Source organism: Odocoileus virginianus, chromosome 33, assembly GCF_023699985.2.
Source record: "Odocoileus virginianus isolate 20LAN1187 ecotype Illinois chromosome 33, Ovbor_1.2, whole genome shotgun sequence".
In the NCBI taxonomy this organism is placed as follows: domain Eukaryota; kingdom Metazoa; phylum Chordata; class Mammalia; order Artiodactyla; family Cervidae; genus Odocoileus; species Odocoileus virginianus.
Window position 1 is genome coordinate 40518872 of NC_069706.1, and position 21542 is coordinate 40540413.

Sequence of the window (21542 nt, forward strand, 5' to 3'; positions counted from 1 at the left end):
CCTGTACAGAGGGGGAAAAGATCACATCCAGGTCCAGATGCCTGCCAGGGCCTGGCCCCTGCCCGTCTCCAGCTGCCTGGCCTCATCTCCCCACCAGTTCTGTCCCAGGGCACTTTCTGTGACTCTGGGCATGTCCAACATGGCACCACCAGCCACATGCAACCCCTGATGCCCAGGTGTGGAGAAAGACTAGGCCACAACTTCATCTCATTTAAATTAATCTCAGTTTAGAAAGCCTCTGTGTAGTCCTCTACACAGTGGCCCTGGGCCGCCAGCCTTCAGAGGCCACCCAGTCCTAGAATGTGTCGCCTCCTCCAGGCTGGACTCCTGGCCTGGCGTGATGCCCACTTGACGTTCACACTCGTGCTCAGCCCTCCTTCCCCTGTCTGTCCTGCAGACCAGGCCTGAGCACAAGGCCCCGTGCCCCAGGGTCAAGGCCCTCAGAGGCAGGAGGGCAGGCTAGGCTCACTGTGAGTGCGGTGGCTGAATGCACGTTTCTACCAGGAGGTGGTCACAGCCAGCGTCATGAGCAGGCTGGAAGCTTCCCTTCTAAGGAGCACGGTGGAATCTGATGCACACTCTGGCTTATCTGTGCTGTCTCACTCCGCCTCGCCAAACCGCCAACCCCTCCCGGCTTCCTTCCATAAACGTGGTGCCCTGTCTCCTAAAGCCAGTCCAGTAGAGTTTAGACGCCCTTGTTGACAGATGGGTAAACTGAGTGCCAGGGAAGGAAGGAACTTACTGGAGGTCACACACGAATGGCCTTGTCAGGCCTCCTGTCTCTGTGGACACACCAAGGCTTCCATCCAGGCACACACAGCACTGGTACCACTGTGAGCTAGCATGGACTTTTCCTAATGTTAAAATTTAAATACTGCACCAAAGCACAAGCAACAGCACGACAGTGGAACCCAACACCCCCCAGATGAGAACCTTGTGCCTCCAAAGACACCATGTGTGTGATGAGGATCTGGACCCAACACATGAAGAATTCTCACAGCTCACTAACAGAAAGACGACCAACGCAACGGCAAGCGGCAAAAGATCTGAACAGACGTTTCTCCAAGAAGATCCAAGTGGCCCTGGATGTGGTCTATGTGAATTGTATCTGGATAAAGGTGCTAAAACATCTTGCTCTAACACTAAAAGCAAGACAATCCAGCAACTGACAGGCTAATGTGCTAGTTATACATTTTTCAACGTCTAGTAAAATATACCCATTAGACTGTGAGCGGCCCCCTCACACCACGGGATCGCACCCTGCGCCCCGCTGGGCCCCGCTCCTACCCCAGGACCGAGTCCGCCTGGGCCCTCTCAGCACAGCCCTTCAGGACCTCGGAGAAGACGCCCACCAGATTAGTTCAGAACGCTCAGCTTACGAAGACATTATGGGCTCACCGAAGAGAGCTTTGTTTTTTTTAAGGGAATTATTAATCATATATTTATTTTCTTAGTGCTGTGGTCAGGAACCACAGCTGCTTTCCTGCTCGGACCATGGCTGTGGGGCAGGAATGGTGTGCCCCGGGGTCATCAGGAGGGTGGCGGCTGCCAGCGACCAGACCTCAGCAGATGCCGAACTTGGGGCAGGTCAGAGCCCGGAGCCAGGACGGGCGTGGGCCGGGACAGCAGGAGTGGCGGGAGGGCTGGCCAGGGTGTGAGGTCAGCAGCGTGAGCCCAGCAGAGCCTGCCTTGCGGCCAGGGCCCCCTTCCCGGAGCGCAGCGTGCAGGGAGGCTGGCTGTGCATACGCACCGTCCTCCCGGCCTCAGCTTCCCTGGCCACCAGGGGATTCCCCACACTTTTCATGGCTTCAGCCCAGCCTCAGCCTCAGCCCATGGGACATGAGCGGCGCCCTAGGCTGACCCTCCGTGTGCGGCCTTTGGACAGGAACCCTGGCGTCCTTTCTGGCGCACACAGGCTGAGGGCAGAGAGTTTAGGGCAGAAGGGGGCAGATGTGAACTCTGCGGCCTTTCCAAGCGGCCTCCAAAGCCTGGCTGCCCAGGTCTGCCAGACCACAGCAGCTGCCACTCCTGCCTCCTGTGACCATGGAGGTGACGTCACCCCGCGGTAGGGGGAGGCTGGGGAGGCTGAGGGGGGCTAGAGGCTGGGCGCCCTGGCCTTGGGAGGCTCCAGAGTCTGGTCAGCCTTGTGTGGTCTGCCGCCTCACCAAGCCCTGATTCCCGCATCTTTACCTGGCAGAATAATAACAACAATGACACTTCCACCCCACAGAGGTGCTTGTGCACTAAACCACATGCTGTGCAAGCCCTCAACGTGGGTGTAGCCCCAGGGCACCTGCACACACAGCATGGCTGGATGCCCAAGGAGAGGACTGACCCAGGAGAGTCCCCCGAGAGCCCCCCCCCACCCCAAGCCAAGGCGCGGAGCCCAGAGCCGCTGCCCCCGCGGGCCTGTCCGAGTCCCAGCAGCACAAAGCCCCGAGCCCTGGGGCCCCAGCAGAGGCTGCCCTGCCCGCGCCACTCGGCTCCCACCCCCTAGGGCCAGGCATGGGCCCACCTGCGGCTCTGCACACACCCGGGGTCAGTCTGCTGGACTGTGTTCGACGCACCCCGGAGACGGGAGGCCTGTGCCCCAGAGTGCGGCTGAGGGAGTGACAAGGACGTGGTGGGTTTTGGCGCTTGTCCTGGATTTCTGTGACCGCCAGGGAGGGCCAGCAGTGAGAGTTGGAGCCCAACCCCGCCTGGACCACCCTCCTCCCCAGCACATCGCCGGGATATCAGGGGCCTGAAGGGGCCCCTCTACTCAAGCTCCAGCCTGAGAGGGCGTGCAGGGGCCTGTGGTGCCAGGGGATCCCGTCTCCTACAGGGCCCACGGAGCCCACGTGCAGCCCGCATCACACCCCCCGAACGCTGTGGGCGTGTGCACCTGGGTGGTCGGTACGGTCACAAAGCAGGGGTTGGCCAGTTGTCTTCCCTAGTCCACAAGGAGATGTGAACTTCCTCCACACACTGACACTGAGTGGCCTCACGGACCCTTGGGGGTGCAGCCCGTGCTTTAAACATGATGAACCCTCTCGTCAGGGCAGAGACGGCCCCGTGTGAAACTAACCGAACGGCCCATGGGAGACACCCAAGCCCCAGGACCGCCAGAGTGGACATCACATGCCACAGACGCGCGTGGTGAGTCTCTGGGGCTGTCTGCCTTCCAAACGTCCCTTCGCCACCTTCCCCACGATTTTCAGATGCCACTGAGTGCTTCCTTTTGATTTGGGGGAGCACAGTTTCTATTTTATATGGAATAGGGATCAGGGGTCAAATCAGCTGACCTACTAGCTTCAGAAATAAAGCTTCATGGGCACAGGTCTGCCCATGCACATAAAGCCTGGCTGTCTTCTGGTGAGAAGACCACGGCTGAGCAGCTGAGATGCGACCTCACGGCCCTCGCCCCCTCCCCACCCGCTGGCCGGGCACTTACTTCATGGGTTTGAACAGCGCCTGCCCGTAGTTCTGGAAAGTCATGATGAGCTTGAGCTGTGTGCCGCCCGACTTCATGGCTGCAGTGGGAAGGAAAGAGCACGGTCAGCTGCTGCCCGCGGAGGCCTGTGAGTGCGGATGCATGGGAGAGAGGGGGGCCCGAGACCCGGGCACAGGCCGCGGTGTGGGCGCAATGTGAGGGCGCGGGGGCGCGGTGGTGAGCGAGGGTCTGGGACGGAGGCCTGAGACAGGCGGAGCGTTCAGGGTCAGGAAGGGCCGCCTGGGCTGGAGGAGCCGTAGCAGGAGGGCAGCCGGGCCTGGGAACCGGGACGACGGCGGAGGGATCGGAGGGCCGCACAGTGGGGGCGGGGTGCTGCTCCCCACCCTGCTGGCGCCCTAGACCGCTCTTCCGCTCCCCCGACCGCAGCCGCCTCTCTCGAAGGGGGCTCCACACCCTGGCCCAGCGCCCCCATGGGGCTGGGGCAGGGATGAGACCCACTCGCAGGAAAGGGAAACCACAGTACCACCTGTGGAAAGCAGCTCGCTCCTGGGGCTCGGACTGAACCCACTCAGAAAGCCGTCCGCTGGAGTCCAGGGACACAGCCGCGTTGGCTCAGGGTGGACGGAGCGGGCGCTGGGTCAGCACCATGGGCGCTGGGTCAGCACCACGGGTGCTCTGTCCTTCAGCTTCCGCCCGACAGCGGAGAGAACGGAGACAGGACGCAGCTGTTCGCCGCCTGCCCCTGGAGCCCTGAGGTGCCTGGGTCCTTCCTCCGGGATGACAGAGGCCTTCTGGCCCCGGGCTGGGCATCCGGCTTACAGGGCACTTTCGGTTCCCCGCCGATGAATTGGAAGAGCTGGAGGCACTAGGGCCCAAAGCGGCGGTGTCTCTGGGTGGGCACGGGACTGTGGCTTTCCTGGGGCCGGAGCTGCCCTCCTGAGGGGCCTGCTCATTAGGCAGGGTGGCCTCGCGGCCTCCAGGCCCCCAGGGCGGCTGCCTGAGCAGGCCAGTGAGTGTCTGGGGCATCTGTCCAGTGGAGCCATCACCTCTGCTCAGCTCCACCCACGGCTCCATCCTGACCTGGATGAACAACTGCAGGGCCTGCGCTTCAGGTCAGAGGCTGCCGGAATCCTCTCCTGCTATGTGACTTCTTTTTAAATGACTCAGAGCACAGAGTAGTCAATTGGGTCATTTACTCTGTACGCGTAATTGTCCATGATATTGATTTAATCGTCACCATCGTCACCAGCAAGGCCCAGGCCTCCACAGGCCTGGCTTCAAGCTGAATGGAGGCAGATAACATCTGAACTCTCTAAAGGCAGCCAAGGGTCATTACCACGCAGCCAGGAGCCCAGCGATAAAGAAATCTCTCTGGGAGTCTGGAAGGAGCCCCCCTCTTTGCCACACCTTCTCTCACGTTCCAAGACTGAAGAGACGGCTCAGGGCAGGAGCAAGTCAGGAGCTAGGGGCAGGAATGAGCTGACCACGGGCAAGCCCACCTTCTTGGAGGCCTGTTCCCTTATTTGAAGGACAGGACTTGGGAGATGGGCTGGATTTCTAGCTCTTCTTCTATTTTAAGCTCAAAAGGACAGCGCTGCTGAACCCTGACTTCCAAGGTTGGTTCCAGGCTCCCATGAAGTGCTGCACCCCAGACTCCCACAGGGCCTCTGAGGGCTGCACCCACCCCCAGGTCACAGTAGTGCTAGGGGCAGGGCCCCCGGCAGCAGACAGCTCTTGTCCAGGGACCCCTGTCTCTAAATCCACCCTGTGGCTCTGTGAGGCCAAGGGCCCAGTCAGAAACCACTGTCTCAGCAGTGGGGTTTTTAATCAAAATGTCCAGCTGGATGGGAGGGCCACCACCCCACCCCCACCCCCATCCCCACCCCCGCACCCACCCAGGGAAAGTGTCCATTCTCCAGGGGAGGCCTGCATCTGGCCAGACCAGCCCCACTCCCAGTGTGATGCTCTGCTTCTCCAGGAAGAGGGTCTCCTCCCAAGTGTGAGTCCGTGGGAGCCCTCCGGGCCCAAGGCCACGCGGAGTGGGGCTGAGCATCCAGCCAAGGCCCTCACTGGACCCCGGCTTGCCCAGCGCCGCTGCCCCGCACAGAGGTGCCACAGCCTCTGCTCCCACCCCTCAGCAGCCCCTGAGGCAGGCTTCAGACACACACCCTCCTTCAAGATCTCTGGGAGCAGAAGTGTTCAGGTGACAAGAGGCGCAGGGGCATCCATTTCAGAGGACCTGCAGCCGGGGCGGGTTGGGGGCAGAGCCTGGGACTTAAACACACTGCTGTGTCCACAGAGGAATGTGAGAACGTTCACTCCAAGCGAGAAAAACGAAGATTCAGAAACAGCCTCTCATTTTAGCTTTTGCCTCCATGTCCGTTCATGTTGGGTCGGGCTTTGCTGTTAAATGGGTTATGATTTTGGACTTGCAAGCTAGAGATTACAGGGTCGAGGTTATGACCACCTCTGTGATCCACAGAGACTCCAGGAGGCCCACAGAGCTGGATTTGTCTGCCCAGAGCCACTCCGGCCCATGATGGGGGAACCGGGACACCCCGGGACCGCCATTCACCACGGGGAATGCCGCCCAGGGCCATCACCAGTCTTCCCATGCTCATCAGGCACCTGTGAGTGACAGCCTGGGTTCTGACCAGCCCATGGCCCCAAGGAACGTGATGGATTAGGGCCAGCTGGCCAGGGTCATCCAGCAATGAGAGCAGCTCCAACAGCCCGCAGGACACAGCTGGGAAGGCCCTCAGTCCAGGTCCCACCGCTGGGCACAGAGCAAGCCAGAACTCTGGGGTGGGGTCCTGGCCACTGGGATGTCAGGCAGCCTGGGCACCAAGCCCGGGACAGTTGGACCCGATGGGGGTGGCCCAAGGTCAGTCCCCAGGGCACGGAAGAGGCCCGTCCTCTTCCTCCAGTGGCTCGCAGGCCCCTGGGTGCAGAGCAATGTCCGTTGAGAGTGGGGCGGGCGGCCGGCTGTGCCCTGAGGGCTACAGGGAGCCTGGCCAGCCCATGGGGCCCTCCCAGCCCTGCCTCTACCCAAGGCCCTGCTCAGGGCCCGAGTCAATACAGCACACGCCTGGTGCACAGGCCAGCTTCCCGGAATAAGATGCAACGTGCCTGAGCCTACTGGACAGATGGGAGACCATGGTGGACAGTGGCCTGCAAGCTTGAACGCTGCACTTCCCTAAACCCTAATTTTCAAATGCTGGTGTAGTTTCCCCCCAAAGTCCTGTGTTCCCTGCCAGCTTCCACCATGAAAGCCTTTGCCCCATCTAGGACCCGGTCCTGCAGGGTGGAGGTCCCCTCCTCGCTTATCGCCCTGGAATTTCTCTGCCCATCATGTATGCATTTCTGGGCCCCCGGAAACAAGCAAGTCAGTATGTAGCAGAAGTCTGCCGGGGTCGGGCTTACCCCAACTGCTTGCCCAGATGGAACCCTGAGACATGGAAGTGCTCAGGAGAGCCTGTGGGACAGACGATGAGTGGTCACCACACTGGGTGTTTCTCTAACAGCCTCATCTGTTCAGGAGGGCAGGGAATGCGCCAGCTGCGGCCTCTCCCCAGCAGTCCCCGCCGGCCGCACAGACCGCCTTTCAGCACAGGGGGAGGCTGGAGGCGCTCAGATTCCTCCTGGGCGGCGTCAAGGAGGGGAGACCACCAGCTTGCCCTGGCCAGGAGGGTGTTCATCGTGTTCTCAGGGTGAACAGCCACATGCGAGGAGGAGGGCGGGTGACAGAAATAGCTCAGCGCCGGGCTGAGACACCCAACATAGCCTCTAAGAAGCTCTGGAAACCCCCAGCTGCCAGCTTCGCAAGCAACACCCAGCTCCCTGGCGCTGGCGACAGACAGAACCTGGTTAGCAGAGCCCTTTAAGCACAGGACAGTCCAGACGTCAGGAAGACGTTGCCTGGAGTCCCCTGCTCCCAGTGCCGTGCTCCCGAGTCCTCCTCCACCCTCTGGGCCCCCCAGGACTGCTCTTCCTACCCAGGGCCTCTGCCCGCCCCCTCTGCTCTGGGAGCCACTGGTGACTAACCCGGGACCTTCACAAACAATCACCTACAGGCCTGAGAACAAAGGCACCAAACCTCCACACCTAGAGACCACTGCTGACACATTTTCTTGAAATCAGTAACTGGGTGCACTGAATCCTCTGTTTTAGCAGATCCCAAAGTCCTCGGAGATGTCACCTCCAAACTACTCGGTGCATGGGGCTCTGCCCCGGGCAGAGTGGAGCCATGGTCACTCCCCGTCCGCCCCGAATCCAGGAGCTGATGTGAGCTTCAGGAGACTCTGGCCTCTCTGCGGTGTCTCCCTGCGGCTGCCAGGGCTGACCTTTCCTCACCTGCAGGGTTGGCCCCAACCCCCCTGCCCAGCAGAATAATAGGATGGGCTGGGTGGCATCTTGTCCTACCTTGCTTGTTTTGCAGCAGAAGGCAGCCCTTCCCTCTCCACCATCCCCCCTCAACTACAGACAGCATTGAAGGCCTGTGGGCGCCTCCTCCAGGAAGGCTGCTGGTATAACTCGCCCAGGAGGTGATGCTTCAACAAGGAGCCGGCCAGGCACAAGGGAACCTACCCACACTGGTGATCTTCTGGGTGCCCAGGTCACGGAGCAGGGCCTCCACTGCTGGGTTGTGTCGAGAGTACAACTCATATCGGTTGATGCCGATGTGGAATTTGAGCCAGTTGGGATAGGAGTCCACGGCCGCCTCCCCAGTGGGCAGGAATCCATCCTCAGGACCTTCATGTGGCCTGCACAAATGAAGGTGACCCAGGTCAGCAGGGAAAGGACAAACAGCAAAGCCTCGGGACGGACGGGGGAGTTGGCACCGACGCCAAGGTTTTCACTGTGGATCCAAACAAACGTGGGTTTATTTAGAGGAGCCTCTGCTCAAACAGGACCCTGCGACGTCCGCACTTTTTCTGTGGCTGTTGTTCAACCGACTAATAACATATCTGAAGGCCTGTAATTCTCACTTATCCTCGAGAGACGCCACAGACAGCTATAACTAAAGGAGACCAAACCCCAGCTGTCAGCGCTAGGCCCCGCCGGGTCTGTCCTGGGGTCTCTGAAACAGCCTGGCCAGCATGTTGCCAGCCTGGGGTATGAGGGGCTGCTGCCTTCCTGGGGGCAGACGAGCCCAGTCTGGCTGAAGCCTTCGCTGGGTGTTCTGCTTCAGGGCAGCAGTGATGCAAGAGGCTAAATTTGATTTTCAGGAAGCAGCCTTGGGTGGGGAGAGAGGAAAGTGGTGCTCACTCCAGCCCAAGCGCAAATCGAGGACCTGCTGCCCACGTGGCCCGTCCTTGTCTCTGGAGTCAAGGGGCCAGTCGGAGGGAGGACAGACTCTGTTTGCTGCCAGAGGCAACAGCGGAACCTAAGTGCTAATTCACCTGCAAGTGAGGCCTTTTCAGCCAAATGCTGCCCCACAATGGACATGACAGGTCACAAGAAGCTGCCTAGGAGTCCCATCACTGACTGCTGCTCCGGACTCTCTCTCTCTCCTACAAAGAGGCTGAGGCCTGGCTCATGGCTCTGCCTCTCAAATTGCTGAGCATTCCGGTGAACCTGGCCAGCAGATAAAGCTCAGAGGCTACCAAACACCTTGGTGTGTTTAGACTGAAAACCCTGGGCCTGGTCCAAATGCAAAGGAGAAAGTCTTTTATGAGATGTTTTGGAAAGCTGGCCTTTCCCCTCAGCTGCTTGGGTAACCTTTCGCAGGTAGTTATTTATGTTGGCCTTGCTGGTTAATATTTCATCACCCTGGGCTGCAGCATCTGCTTACTTTGGTCTGTGTGGCTAAGGGCCTTGGGGGCAGGGGTTTAAAGCGGTTAAAGGGATGCCCCTGGGGACACCACTTGCCTTTTAGGGAGCTGCTGCTGTCTGCAGCTGGCATGGTTGGCACCCTGGCTGGGAGAGCCTCTCAGTAATGCCTCAGGGGGTCAGCACGCCCCTCACTAATTTTGTTCTCAGGGAGTGGTTTACAAAGCTCCTTAGGCCGCTCCAGACCTTCCTGACGTGTCCACCAGAGCAGCGTTGCCAAGTCCCTGGAAGCCGGCAGCCAGTCGCTTCCCAAGGAAGTGCTTTCGCTCCAGAGACCAGGCCCTGCAAGCCAGCCCTGCTTTCCCATAAGTGCAGAGCCGACTCTTCCCGGCTCCCGCCTGCCCCGCCTGCCTTCCAGGCCAGTGGCCACAGGGAAGAGCTCCCAGCTGCCCAGCAGTCCTCCTCAGGGAGGCGGTCATTCTGGAGACAAAGGCAGTGCCTGGAGTCTGCCTGCTGTGTGCCCCCAAACTCCCCTTTCTGGGGCTCCTACTGCAAGGTCCACGCCCCGGGGAGTCCCTGACCCTGAGGCTCTTTACACAGCCCCTCGGATGTGCAAGGGCGCCTCCCGGGAAGCGGCCCTGGGTGGCTCCTTATTCTCAGAAGGCTCCTGGCTGCCTCTGGAGTCCAGCCTTCCAGCACCCACCTCAACGACCACCGCCCCACTCACCAGTCTGGGTTCTCTCCCGTGGCTGCCTTGGGGTTGAACCTGATGTCACTGTTCACGTTGAAGAGGACATCGCCCTCTGTTAGAGGTGGAATGGGGACCTGGTACAGCGGGTGCTGGAACAGCCTGGCTAGGAGGGAGCCGTCCCGGCTCAGGCCAGGGGGCGGCACAGGTCCACGCGGGCCGGAGTCCGGGAGTAGCGGCCGGTGAGCCGGATCTGGGGGGCGCGGGACGCCGGGATCCTGCCCCGGCGGAGCGCCCTCGGCCGGTTCGGCTGCGGGGGGCAGTTTCTCAAGCGAGTGGGACGTGAGGTTGGAGGAAGGGTCAGAGCTGAAGTCCTGCAGGATGCGCAGCGTGTGCTTGTTGGGCCAGCCCGCGTCGCCGGCGGCGGAGGCTGCAGCCGCCAGCTCCCCTCCGGGGTGTCCGCGCGCCTGGGCCCATCCGGGGGCCACCGCCTCCGCCGCGGGCTGCGCGCAGGAGCAGCCGGGCTCCCCCGAGGGCCGCGCGGCGCTCCGCTCCAGCTTGGGCAGCAGATCCAGCACGAGGTGCAGCGCGCAAGCCGCCAGGAAGGCCATCAGGATGAGCACGCGGAACCTGCGCACCAGAATCATTTTCATGGTCCCAGACGAGTGCGGCCTGGACCTCCTGGCGCCCCCGGAGCGCCGCCCGCCAGTGCCCCTCTAGCCTTGATTCGGCACGAACGCGGTGCCGCGGCGCGGGTCAAGGTCCATCTGGCGTCGACCGGCTACCAGCCCTGGAGCTGTCCCACGCGGAGGGCGCCCGACGCCAAAGCGCCCGCTTGCCCGGCCATGTCGAGGCAGTTCCCTCTCGCCTCTCCGGAGCGGCGGCGCCCTCGGCCGGCCCGGCCCAGCGGCCCTGGTCCGCGGAGCTAGGGGCGCAGCCTGGTGAGGCCCCGCGAACGTAGCGGCCCGCTTGGGTCTCCGGGGCCGCGGCCGCGCTCATCAGGCGCGCAGGGACCGGACACTTAGGCCCATCCCGGCCCAGGCGCGGCGGCCCGGAGGTGGCGGTGGCAACCGCGCGGCGCTGTCCGATCCGAGGCTCGGCGCAGTCTCCACGGCTTCGCGGGCCGCGCTGGGTGCCCGGCGGGCCAGGCGAAGGGGCGGCTCCCCGGGTAGGGCTCGGCGCTCTCTCGCGCGCGCGCGCTGCGGCCCGCAGGTGAGGACCTGGTGGGGAACCAGGGCGCGGGGCCGCTGGGACCGAGGAGAGGGCGGGAGCGGGGCCGGCGGGGGCAGGGCGCGCGGAGAGGCCGGCGAGGTCCCGGGCAGGTGCAGCGGCCGTTCCCCGAGCGCGGCGCCCTCGCGGCCCAACCTCTCGCCGCCCGGCGCCCCGGCGGGCGGGCAGATATCCGAGCGCCGCGGAGCCGCCCCCCGCGTCAGCGCCCGCAGATTGGCGGAGCTGGCATCCCGGGAGCCCGGGCCTACTCCGCTGTCTCCTTTCTCCTCCCCTCGGCCGCGCCCCGCGATGCTCTGCAGCCCCGGGTCCGCTACGGAGAGGGCGCCTCCTCCCCGCGGTGTGCCGAGGGAGCGCGGAGAGCCAGGCGGAGGGCGCGGGGGCCGCGCTGAGCAGGCTCTGCCGAGAGGGCCCCGGCGCCCCGACCTCGGCCCGCTTCAGCCTCCCGGCTCTCCCGGAAGAGCCGAGGGCCGAAACCCGGGCCAAGTCCCTCCCTGAGACCGCTGGGCGTCTGCGCCGCCGAACGAGCTCCCCCCAGGCGGCGACCTTGTGCCTCACGCCCCCGCCTCGGGCGGGTCCCGCGCCCCCGGCAGCCGGCGGGGACGGGCTATGGGGCTATGGCCGCCGCCCCTGGAGAAGATGATGGGGGCGGGGTGTTCGGCCCAAACCCGGAGGGGAGGCCTGCGCAGCTTCGGGGATGCTGCGTGCGGGGCCACTTCACCGCCAGGGGACCAGCATGCTCCTCAACTCTGGCCCCGCCGGCGCCCCGGTTAGAATCCGCCTGGCAGGGAGAGAGGGGCCTGGGTGTTCGGAACCTCCCTGGCTTTGGGCAGGACAGTGTGTGTGTGTGTGTGTGTGTGTGTGTGTGTGTGGACAGAGTGTGTGTGTGTGTGTGTGGACAGAGTGTGTGTGGACTGTGTGTGTGTGTGTGTGTGTGTGGACTGTGTGTGTGTGTGTGTGTGGACTGTGTGTGTGTGGACTGTGTGTGTGTGGACAGAGTGTGTGTGTGTGGACAGAGTGTGTGTGTGTGGACTGTGTGTGTGTGGACAGAGTGTGTGTGTGTGTGTGTGGACAGAGTGTGTGTGTGTGGACAGAGTGTGTGTGTGTGTGGACAGAGTGTGTGTGTGTGGACTGTGTGTGTGTGTGGACAATGTGTGTGTGTGGACTGTGTGTGTGTGTGGACAGTGTGTGTGTGTGTGTGTGTGTGTGGACAGTGTGTGTGTGTGGACAGAGTGTGTGTGTGTGGACAGAGTGTGTGTGTGGACTGTGTGTGTGTGTGTGGACAGTGTGTGTGTGTGGACTGTGTGTGTGTGTGTGGACAGTGTGTGTGTGTGGACTGTGTGTGTGTGTGTGGACAGACTGTGTGTGTGTGGACTGTGTGTGTGTGTGGACTGTGTGTATGTGTGTGGACTGTGTGTGTGTGTGTGGACAGAGTGTGTGTATGTGTGGACAGAGTGTGTGTGTGGACAGAGTGTGTGTGTGTGGGGACAGAGTGTGTGTGTGTGGACTGTGTGTGTGTGTGTGGACAGAGTGTGTGTGTGTGGACTGTGTGTGTGGACAGAGTGTGTGTGTGTGGACTATGTGTGTGTGTGGACTGTGTGTGTGTGTGTGGACTCTGTGTGTGTGTGTGGACAGTGTGTGTGTGTGTGTGGACAGAGTGTGTGTGGACTGTGTGTGTGTGTGTGTGTGGACTGTGTGTGTGTGGACTGTGTGTGTGTGGACAGAGTGTGTGTGTGTGGACAGAGTGTGTGTGTGTGGACTGTGTGTGTGTGGACAGAGTGTGTGTGTGTGTGTGTGGACAGAGTGTGTGTGTGTGGACAGAGTGTGTGTGTGTGTGGACAGAGTGTGTGTGTGTGGACTGTGTGTGTGTGTGGACAATGTGTGTGTGTGGACTGTGTGTGTGTGTGGACAGTGTGTGTGTGTGTGTGTGTGTGTGGACAGTGTGTGTGTGTGGACAGAGTGTGTGTGTGTGGACAGAGTGTGTGTGTGGACTGTGTGTGTGTGTGTGGACAGTGTGTGTGTGTGGACTGTGTGTGTGTGTGTGGACAGTGTGTGTGTGTGGACTGTGTGTGTGTGTGTGGACAGACTGTGTGTGTCTGGACTGTGTGTGTGTGTGGACTGTGTGTATGTGTGTGGACTGTGTGTGTGTGTGTGGACAGAGTGTGTGTGTGTGTGGACAGAGTGTGTGTGTGGACAGAGTGTGTGTGTGTGGGGACAGAGTGTGTGTGTGTGGACTGTGTGTGTGTGTGTGGACAGAGTGTGTGTGTGTGGACTGTGTGTGTGGACAGAGTGTGTGTGTGTGGACTATGTGTGTGTGTGGACTGTGTGTGTGTGTGTGGACTCTGTGTGTGTGTGTGGACAGTGTGTGTGTGTGTGGACAGAGTGTGTGTGTAGACTGTGTGTGTGTGTGGACAGAGTGTGTGTGGACTGTGTGTGTGTGTGTGGACAGAGTGTGTGTGTGGACTGTGTGTGTGTGTGTGGACAGTGTGTGTGTGTGTGGACTGTGTGTGTGTGTGTGGACAGAGTGTGTGTGTGTGGACTGTGTGTGTGTGTGCGGACAGAGTGTATGTGTGCGGACTGTGTGTATGTGGACAGAGCTGTGTGTGTGTGTGTGGACAGAGTGTGTGTGTGTGGACTGTGTGTGTGTGTGTGGACTGTGTGTGTGTGTGGACAGTGTGTGTGTGTGTGTGTGTGTGTGTGTGTGGACAGAGTGTGTGTGTGTGTGTGGACAGAGTGTGTGTGTGTGTGATCAGTGTGTGTGTGTGTGTATTGACTTCGCCACATTAGCAGAATCAGCCACCTACAGCTAGAGGGGTGGTACCCCTGGGCCCAGGCAGCTTCTGGACCCCCAGTAGGAAATATTAATGTGCATTTTGGCCTGAAATCATAGTTGGGACGGTAGGTGAACCTCGCCAAGGGAGACATCACAAACACACCTACCACCAGTCTCCCTGCCCCCTGCCCTTTGGCCCTGCAAGTTTCCAGAGCAGGTAGATGACGCCTCTCCGGCAAGACTGAGGGGAGGCCAGTCTCTGGTGTGGACCCTGGGTAGGACCCCTATTCTCCCACTGACTCACTGTATTGCTTTCTCCAGACCAGTGTTTCCTCTAGGGTGAATTCAGGGTCCACTTTCCCTGAGACTCAGCACTGAATCTCCGTGCATGGCGAAGTGCCTGACAGTCAGAAGGTGCCCATTAGATACTTGAGTGAAGGAAGGGAGTCCCAGCCCAGCAAGTCAACAAAAGAGATGTTTCTGAGGCCATCTGAAGCCTGTGAAGGCTGGGCTCTCCTGGAGCTGGTGTGGGTGATGTGTTGGGGCCAGGGCTGAGGGTGGGCGGGGAACAAAGGGTGAGGTGGGCTTGACTGGAGATGGAGGTTTGGGGGCATTCATCCCCCAGATATGGAATCCCTCCCTCCCTCCCTCTCACACTGACAGTGCCATTTGTGCGCAGATAAGGTAACTCTGCACAGGGTTACTCAGAGACCAAGGAGGTGATGCAAACTGCGATGGAGGTTGAGAAGCAGCCCCCCATCTGGGGAGGGGAACCAGGCAGGAAGGTGCTTAGGTCTGAGATCATCAGAGCATCTCCCTTGGCCCTGGGGTTCTGTAGGCTCCAGCCCCACAACCCAGGCCTCCCACACTCAGTGTCCTTCAGTGGCCATGGGTGGGAAGACCCCAGGAAGGGTGGACATCAGGGCTGGGGGCCTCGCTGGGGCTCTCTGTGACTTTGGTGACCTCTCCCCACAGCCACCTTGCTCTTGGGAGATATGACGGCTCCCACACACCGCTCTCCCTCTATTTCAACTATCATCTGGTTAAAGCCTTGTCTCACTAGCCCCACCCACCTTCTCGACCTGCCACTCAAATTATTTTCCTACTGACACCATCATGATACCAAACCATCTTCTGTTTTCTTTTATGGTTTCTGCCCCTCAGAACACACATGCTCCACTAAGATCAGTGCCTTCTTTACACCCTTGCCCCGGGCACGTGCAGGGCATGATGTGTCAAGGAAGGAACCATGAGCTACTATCCAACTTGGGGTCCGGTGTCAACAGGCAAAGATGACAGAAGCCTTTGAAAACAGAGCATTCACTGCAGGAGGTCAGGGGACTTCTCTTGTTGCTCAGTCAGTAAAGAGTCTGCTTGCGGTGCAGAAGACCTGGTTTCTATCCCTGGCGACCCACTGCAGTATTCTTGCCTGGAGAATCCCATGGACAGAGGAGACTGGTGGGCTATAGTCTATGGGGGTCGCAAGAGTTGGACATGACTTTGCGACTAAACTACCACCACCACCGCAGGGGTCAGAGAATGGAAACTCCTGGCTGAATCTTTCTGCCTGGTTCCTTCATATTTTGCTCTGAGAAGTAATTTGGTTTGGTTTAATGGACTCATCCTAGGAAATCACAAAAAGGAGACATAGACATACATACACAGACATGCACAGACACACACACACAGAGGCACAGCCACAGACAGACATGCACACACACTCAGACACACAAATGGGTATGCACTTTGCTGTTGTTCAGTCACTTAGTCATGTCTGACTCTTTGCAACCCCATGGACTTGGGCACACCAGGCCTCCCTGTCCCTCACTGTCTCCCTGAATTTGTTCAAACTCATGTCCATTGAGTTAGTGATGTCATCGAACCATCTCACCCTCTGTCGTCTCCTTCTCCTCCTGCCCTCAACTTTGCTGAGCACCAGGGTCTTTCAGTGAGTTGACTCTTCTCATCAGGTGGCCAAAGTATTGGAGCTTCAGCTTCAGCATCAGTCCTTCCAATGAATATTCAGGGTAGATTTCCTTTAGGATTGACTGGTATGATCTCCTTGCTATGCAAGGGACTCTCAAGAGTCTTCTCTGGCACCACAATTCAAAAACATCAGTTATTCAGTGCTCAGCCTTCTTTATGGTCCAACTCCCACATCTGCACATGACTACTGGAAAACTATAACTTTGACTATATGGACTTTTATTGGTAAAATGATGTCTCTGATTTTTAATATGCTGCCTAGGTTGTTCATAGCTTTCCTTCCAAAGAGCAAGTATCTTTTAATTTCATGGCTGCAGTCACCACCCACAGTGATTTTGGAGCCCAAGAAAATAAAGTCTGTCACTGTTTCCATTGTTTCCCCATATATTTGCCATGAAGTGATGGGACCAGATGCCAATGGTCTTAGTTTTTTGAATGTTGAGGTTTAAGCCAGCTTTTTCACTCTCCTTTTTCACCTTTTTCAAGAGGTTCTTTAGTTCCTCTTTGCTTTCTACAGTTAAGGTGAGGCCATGTGCGTACCTGAGATCATTGATATTTCTCCCAGCAATCTTGATTCCAGCTTGCGCCTCATCCAGCCTGGCATTTCCCATGATGTACTCTGCATAGAAGTTAAATAAGCAGGGGACAGTATATAGCCTTGACGTACTCCTTTCCCGATTTGGAACCAGTCTGTCATTCCATGTCCAGTTCTAACTGTTGCTTCCTGACCTGCATACAGATTTCTCAGGAGGCAGGTCAGGTGGTCTGGTATTCTCATCTCTTTAAGAATTTTCCACAGCTTGTTGTGATTCACACGGTCAAGGGCTCTAGTGTAGTTGGTGAAGCTCACATGCACACAAACACGCAGGGTTGAAGCTCCCTTAGGCCTCTGTTCTCCTGTCCCTGGGCAGAGACCAGGCCAGGCGAGCTGCTTCACGAAGGGCACAGGAAGGTTAAATGTCTTAATCTGAGACCAGGGGGCAGTTATGGGGACTTCTTTCTCCCAAAGACTGGTGCTGCAATACATCGGTGTTAACCAAGTCAAGCAGTGCCAGGAATTACATGGAAAGATCAGGCTGGTACCACAGAGGGAATGACGCACACTCCGGGTGAGGAGATTGCTACTTAGCAGGGACAGCCCCTGAGAAAACGACATTTGCGTAGAAACCTGCCGTGGAGTAAGCAGCAGCTTGGAGGTCTGGGGGGCTGGCGTCTTGGGCAGGCCCAGCCCGGCTCTGTGTCTGTTGAGGATCCTGGTCCGGAGCCCCTTTCTCCGTTGGACCACTTCCCCCTGGGCTTCTTGAAGGCAATCTGCCCCAGGCCCCGCGGCTGCCCTGCAAGGACTGGAGGAGGTGCTGGCTGCAAGGCTGGGTGCACCCCGGGAAGCAGGTGCTGGGCAGAGGACAAGGGCGGTCCCAGCGAGCGGGAGTGCTTCAGGTGGAGAGAGGTGAGGTCCCGGGGATTGATCCAGGGGTGAGGCCCCTGCATCTTCCCCGTTTAGGGCCCCTGGCTCCCCACCTGCCAGATGCTCCTCGAGTCCTGCCTCGGTGAGACCGTCATCCTCAGGGAGGTGAACCTTGCAGTGTGCCAACCTCCCGGGGGTGCAGGGAGCCCCCGCCGTCCTGCCAGAGGGCACCGTTAGTCTTTTCAAGCAGGAAAGCTGGTGCCTGGACAGGGAAGGGCAGGGAAGTCGCAGCCTTTGTGCTGAAGAGGAGCTGTGAGCACCTCGTGGGTGTCGTGTGAGGCAGTGGGACCAGCCCTGGAGCCTAATCCAGTGTCTCCTGGGAAGGGGTGCCCAGGAGACTGGGCCAGGCTGGGAGGAGCCCTGTGCCCTGATGTGGGCGTGTGTGGGGGGGGGTGGGGCCACCCCGCGCAGGGTGACCGGGGTCCTGCCTCAGTGCCTGGGGGACATTCCGGGGGGGCCAGGACCCTCCTTCCCGAGGGACAAAGGAGAGCAGCGCAGCCTGCCCATTGGCTCACCCTTCCCTGTGGGTCACCTGGCCCGCCCCCCACAGCCCCTGCCCCCCGCCCAGCCTCTGTCTAGCCTGCTGAGCAGGAAGGAGGCCCGCAGGGGCCCGCCCGCCACCTCGGGCCGGCATCCACAGCCCTGTGTTTTCAAAGGATGACTCATCTGAGACCCACCGGGGAGGCTCCTGGGCTGTTTACCACAGGCCTGCCCTGGCCACAGGCTATTCTGGGAGCTGGAGGTGGGGGTGGCTGGCCTGGCCAGAACGCTGGCCTCCGGGTGGGGGGCGGGGTCCTGGTCTGCACAGGGCATCCATATGTGCCTGCCCAGGCATCCCAGGGTTTGGGGGGCGAGAGAGCATGGGGAAACCCCTGCCCTCCCCGCCTGCCTGGACCGGGGGCTGGGGGGTGATGGGCCTCCGCAGGGGGTTTACTCTGACTACTAGCAGGAGGGGGACAAGAAGACCAGTGCCATCTGCGCCGGGGGAAGTGTCCTGTTGATGAACCTGGCCCCCTGACCCTGGCAGCGGCCCATCAGGCACCTCCTGCGGGGACTCTGGCCCATTCACTCTCCCACCTGCAGCCACAGCCTGAGGGGCCCCTGGGAAACAGAGCCCCTTTGTGCTAACTAAAAAACGACAGATCAAAAGCCAAAAAAAAAAAAAATAGCGAATCAAACAATAAAAAAGCTTGACTTTATTTTGTACCTTTTATATCACTCAAATACATAATTTATATTATTTTCTATCACATATGATATAGCCACCAAAAACTGACCATATCAGGAAAATTGTCAAGAAATTTCAAAGGAAGAAAATTATAGTCTGCTCACTGAGTGTGTGTGTATGTGTGTGTGTGCACACGTACACGTACATAAGCATATATAATCTATGGTTGGTTCATGGAGTCTGTTTGTATATATACCCACATACATGTATACAGATACACTTGCGTGTATCATTTACAGTCTGTTCACTGAACACAATGCAGTTTCATTTTTTAAAAAGTTAAGCTTTAAAAATATTTCTACCTGGAAATTAATACCATGAATAAAAACACTGCTATAAATAATTTGGGGTTTGTGAAGGAAACCAAAAGGCAAATTAGACTATTTGAAAATGAACACAAATGAGAATAGTACCTATGAAAACCTATGGAGTGCTACCAAAGGGGCTCTCAGAGGAAACCTGGAGTGATAACTGCGTTTGTTAGGAAATGGTGATGACTAAATGAACTAAACTTTCAGCTAAAGAAACTAGGAAAAGAACAATAAAACAAGCCCAAATAAAGAAGGAATGATTCCTACAGAACAAGCCAAAACCAAATGCCATAGAAAACAAACAACACAGTGGAGACGGTGAATATTGTAAGACAAGAAGGTATTTCTCTGAAAAGACCAGTGGAAGAGGGAAAACGCTGAGAAATCTGGCGGAAAAGAGGAGAAAGCCAGGCCTCTGGGATAAGCGGGTGTGGCTATGGGCACGGGCTCTGGTCTTCGGGGGAGGGCAGGGTGTCAGAATTGTGTGAGATCTCCATGGCGGGGCGGTGTCCCCCGGGGCCAAGGGCGGAGATCTGCAGGTGGAGGACCAGGACAAGGGTCTGCCGGAGCGTCTGGGCGCCCGGGGCAGAGACAGCTCGTGAGGCTTCCGTGGCCCCACTCTCCCAGGAGCTCCAGTGCTGGTTTGTGGGTCTGGGGCTGGACACTGCTTGCTGGGTCGGCCAGCTGCAGCACCAGCAGCACCAAAGTGCTCCGTCCTGTGAACAACCAGGCGCCACAGTGGAGGCGCCTCCAGATCCAAACGGAAAGGCATGCTCGAGTACCAGGGTGCTGCTTTGAGGCCACGGGTCATCCAGGCCGTGGCCCCCAGTTTGGGAGGTCCTGGCAGGAGGAGGACCCGGTAATTAAAGACATTCTTCATTCAGTCATCTCTTTCCCTGTGATGACCAAGGGACATTACTGGTTGTCCACTGCTAACCTGAATGTCAAAAACCAAAATTGAGAAGACTGACTAAATAATTTTGTCTCCAAGTTACCAGTGACACTGTTCTGTGTTTTCCTGCATGTAGGGGAATAATTTTAGAAGCAGGCATTTTGTAAAAAGGCGTTCACCAAACATCATTATTTTATGCATGAGTGTAATTTACATGCTTACTGATTAGAATGAAAATGCAAATATCAAACAAATAAGATTTGATATTTAAAGGCAAATGCAAGATTCAAGTGAGAGAATAAATTACAGCAAAAATTTTTAATCAGAGCTGTCAAATATCTGGATCTAGAGCAAACACCTCATGCTGACCTGCCACATGGTGGGACGTCAGGTCCTCCCAGGGGAGCAGCCTGCTGTGGGGCCCCCCTGACACCTCTCCAGCTTCAGGTCCACCCCCACGGCACCATCCAGCATCCCCCCGGCTGCCACAGCCATGCTTCCAGTGACGAGCCATGTTTGAGAACCCCATCCAGCTCGAGAAGTTTCCATGAATCCTCTAGAGTCAGGGGGACCTGGCCAGAGGGGACCCCCACAGCCCTCTCCAGGGGCAACCCCCTGAATTAGGGCCTCATGTTCAGACCAGACAAAACCTGTGTTCTCTTTGTTACCATGGAAACAGATACAGGACAGAGCCTGGCGCTTCCTTCCTGGCACACTGGAGACGGTGGAGGCCGAGGGCGCTTCTGGCCCAGCCTGCCGGGGCATCTGGCGTCAAACGGCTCAGGAGCACAGCCCTGCCATGTGTCACCCAGAGGGATGGGGCCTGCGTCCCAAGACGGCTCACGGGGCAGCATTTGGTAGGGTCAGATGGCGAACATGGTAAAAGCCAGGGTGTAAAGTGGCTGCACCTAAGAATCTGGAAACAGCTGCCCAGAATGGTCTTTACATCAGAAAGTATGCCATGAGGTCATTATTTGGGATTTTATAGGCCGTTTCTTGGCTGAGCCCTGGGCTTGGCTTTGCAGAAAAGCGATGTCGTGCTTTAGGACGGCAGATGGCTTTCATCACACCTCTGTGCCGTTGCTGTGGGGACAGGCGGTGCGCTGCCTGGGACGGGGCACCGAGGGGCTGCAGGCCTGCAGACCGAGCCTTGAGCGGGGCCCTCAGGTGACGCCTGACCAGGTGTGCTCCCCCACTCCAGCTTCCCTGCCGGTGGAGCATTTACAACAAGGACAACGTCTATGCCCCGCCCATGGGCACGGCCTGGCCCAGACCAGTCTTGCAGGGACGGCACTCACTCCGGGCCCCAGGGAGGCCTCTGGCCTCTTTGTTCTGCAGACACCTGCAGGAACCTCCTTGGCCAAACCCCATCCTCTTTATGAGAAGACAACGCAAGCAGCTCCTCCTCTTTTGTCTGAGCCTCTCCACCCCAGGCCCTCACCAAGGGGTGAAGGCCAAAGGCCCCCTCCTCTGCATGCTCTGCGAGATGCAAGGTCGACAGACCCCCGCCTGCCCGGGGCTCCTGTGACTGAGGCCCAACCTGCCCCAGCCTCGCTGGTGCTGCAGCAGAATTAGGTCAGGGTTGAGCGCGCTCCAGGGAAATCACTGTGTTCGGCCCAAAGAACCCGTGGCTTCAATATCCTCCCAAAGCTTTGGTTCCTCGTCTGCACTCTCTCCAAAGATGAACGGAAAACGTGGGCCCATCAGAGCTGGGCCAGCTCCTGGGAACCAGCTGAGCCACAGGAGGAGTGGTCGGAGAAAGGCTGG

At 58.6% G+C, this 21542-nt stretch overlaps 1 protein-coding gene across 1 annotated transcript in view; it reads right to left on the reverse strand.

Annotated features, from left to right (window-relative positions):
- The window catches only part of FAM20C (FAM20C golgi associated secretory pathway kinase), a 32062-nt gene extending 20308 nt beyond the window's left edge, over positions 1–11754 (reverse strand). The window contains exons 1-3 of the mRNA XM_020882357.2: positions 9933–11754; positions 8021–8196; positions 3434–3512 (exon numbers count right to left, since the gene is read on the reverse strand). Of these exons, the coding sequence (XP_020738016.1) occupies positions 3434–3512; positions 8021–8196; positions 9933–10546 (869 nt within the window). The 5' untranslated portion in view covers positions 10547–11754. The remainder of the gene's footprint in view (positions 1–3433; positions 3513–8020; positions 8197–9932) is intronic.
- Positions 11755–21542: the final 9788 nt, after the last annotated feature.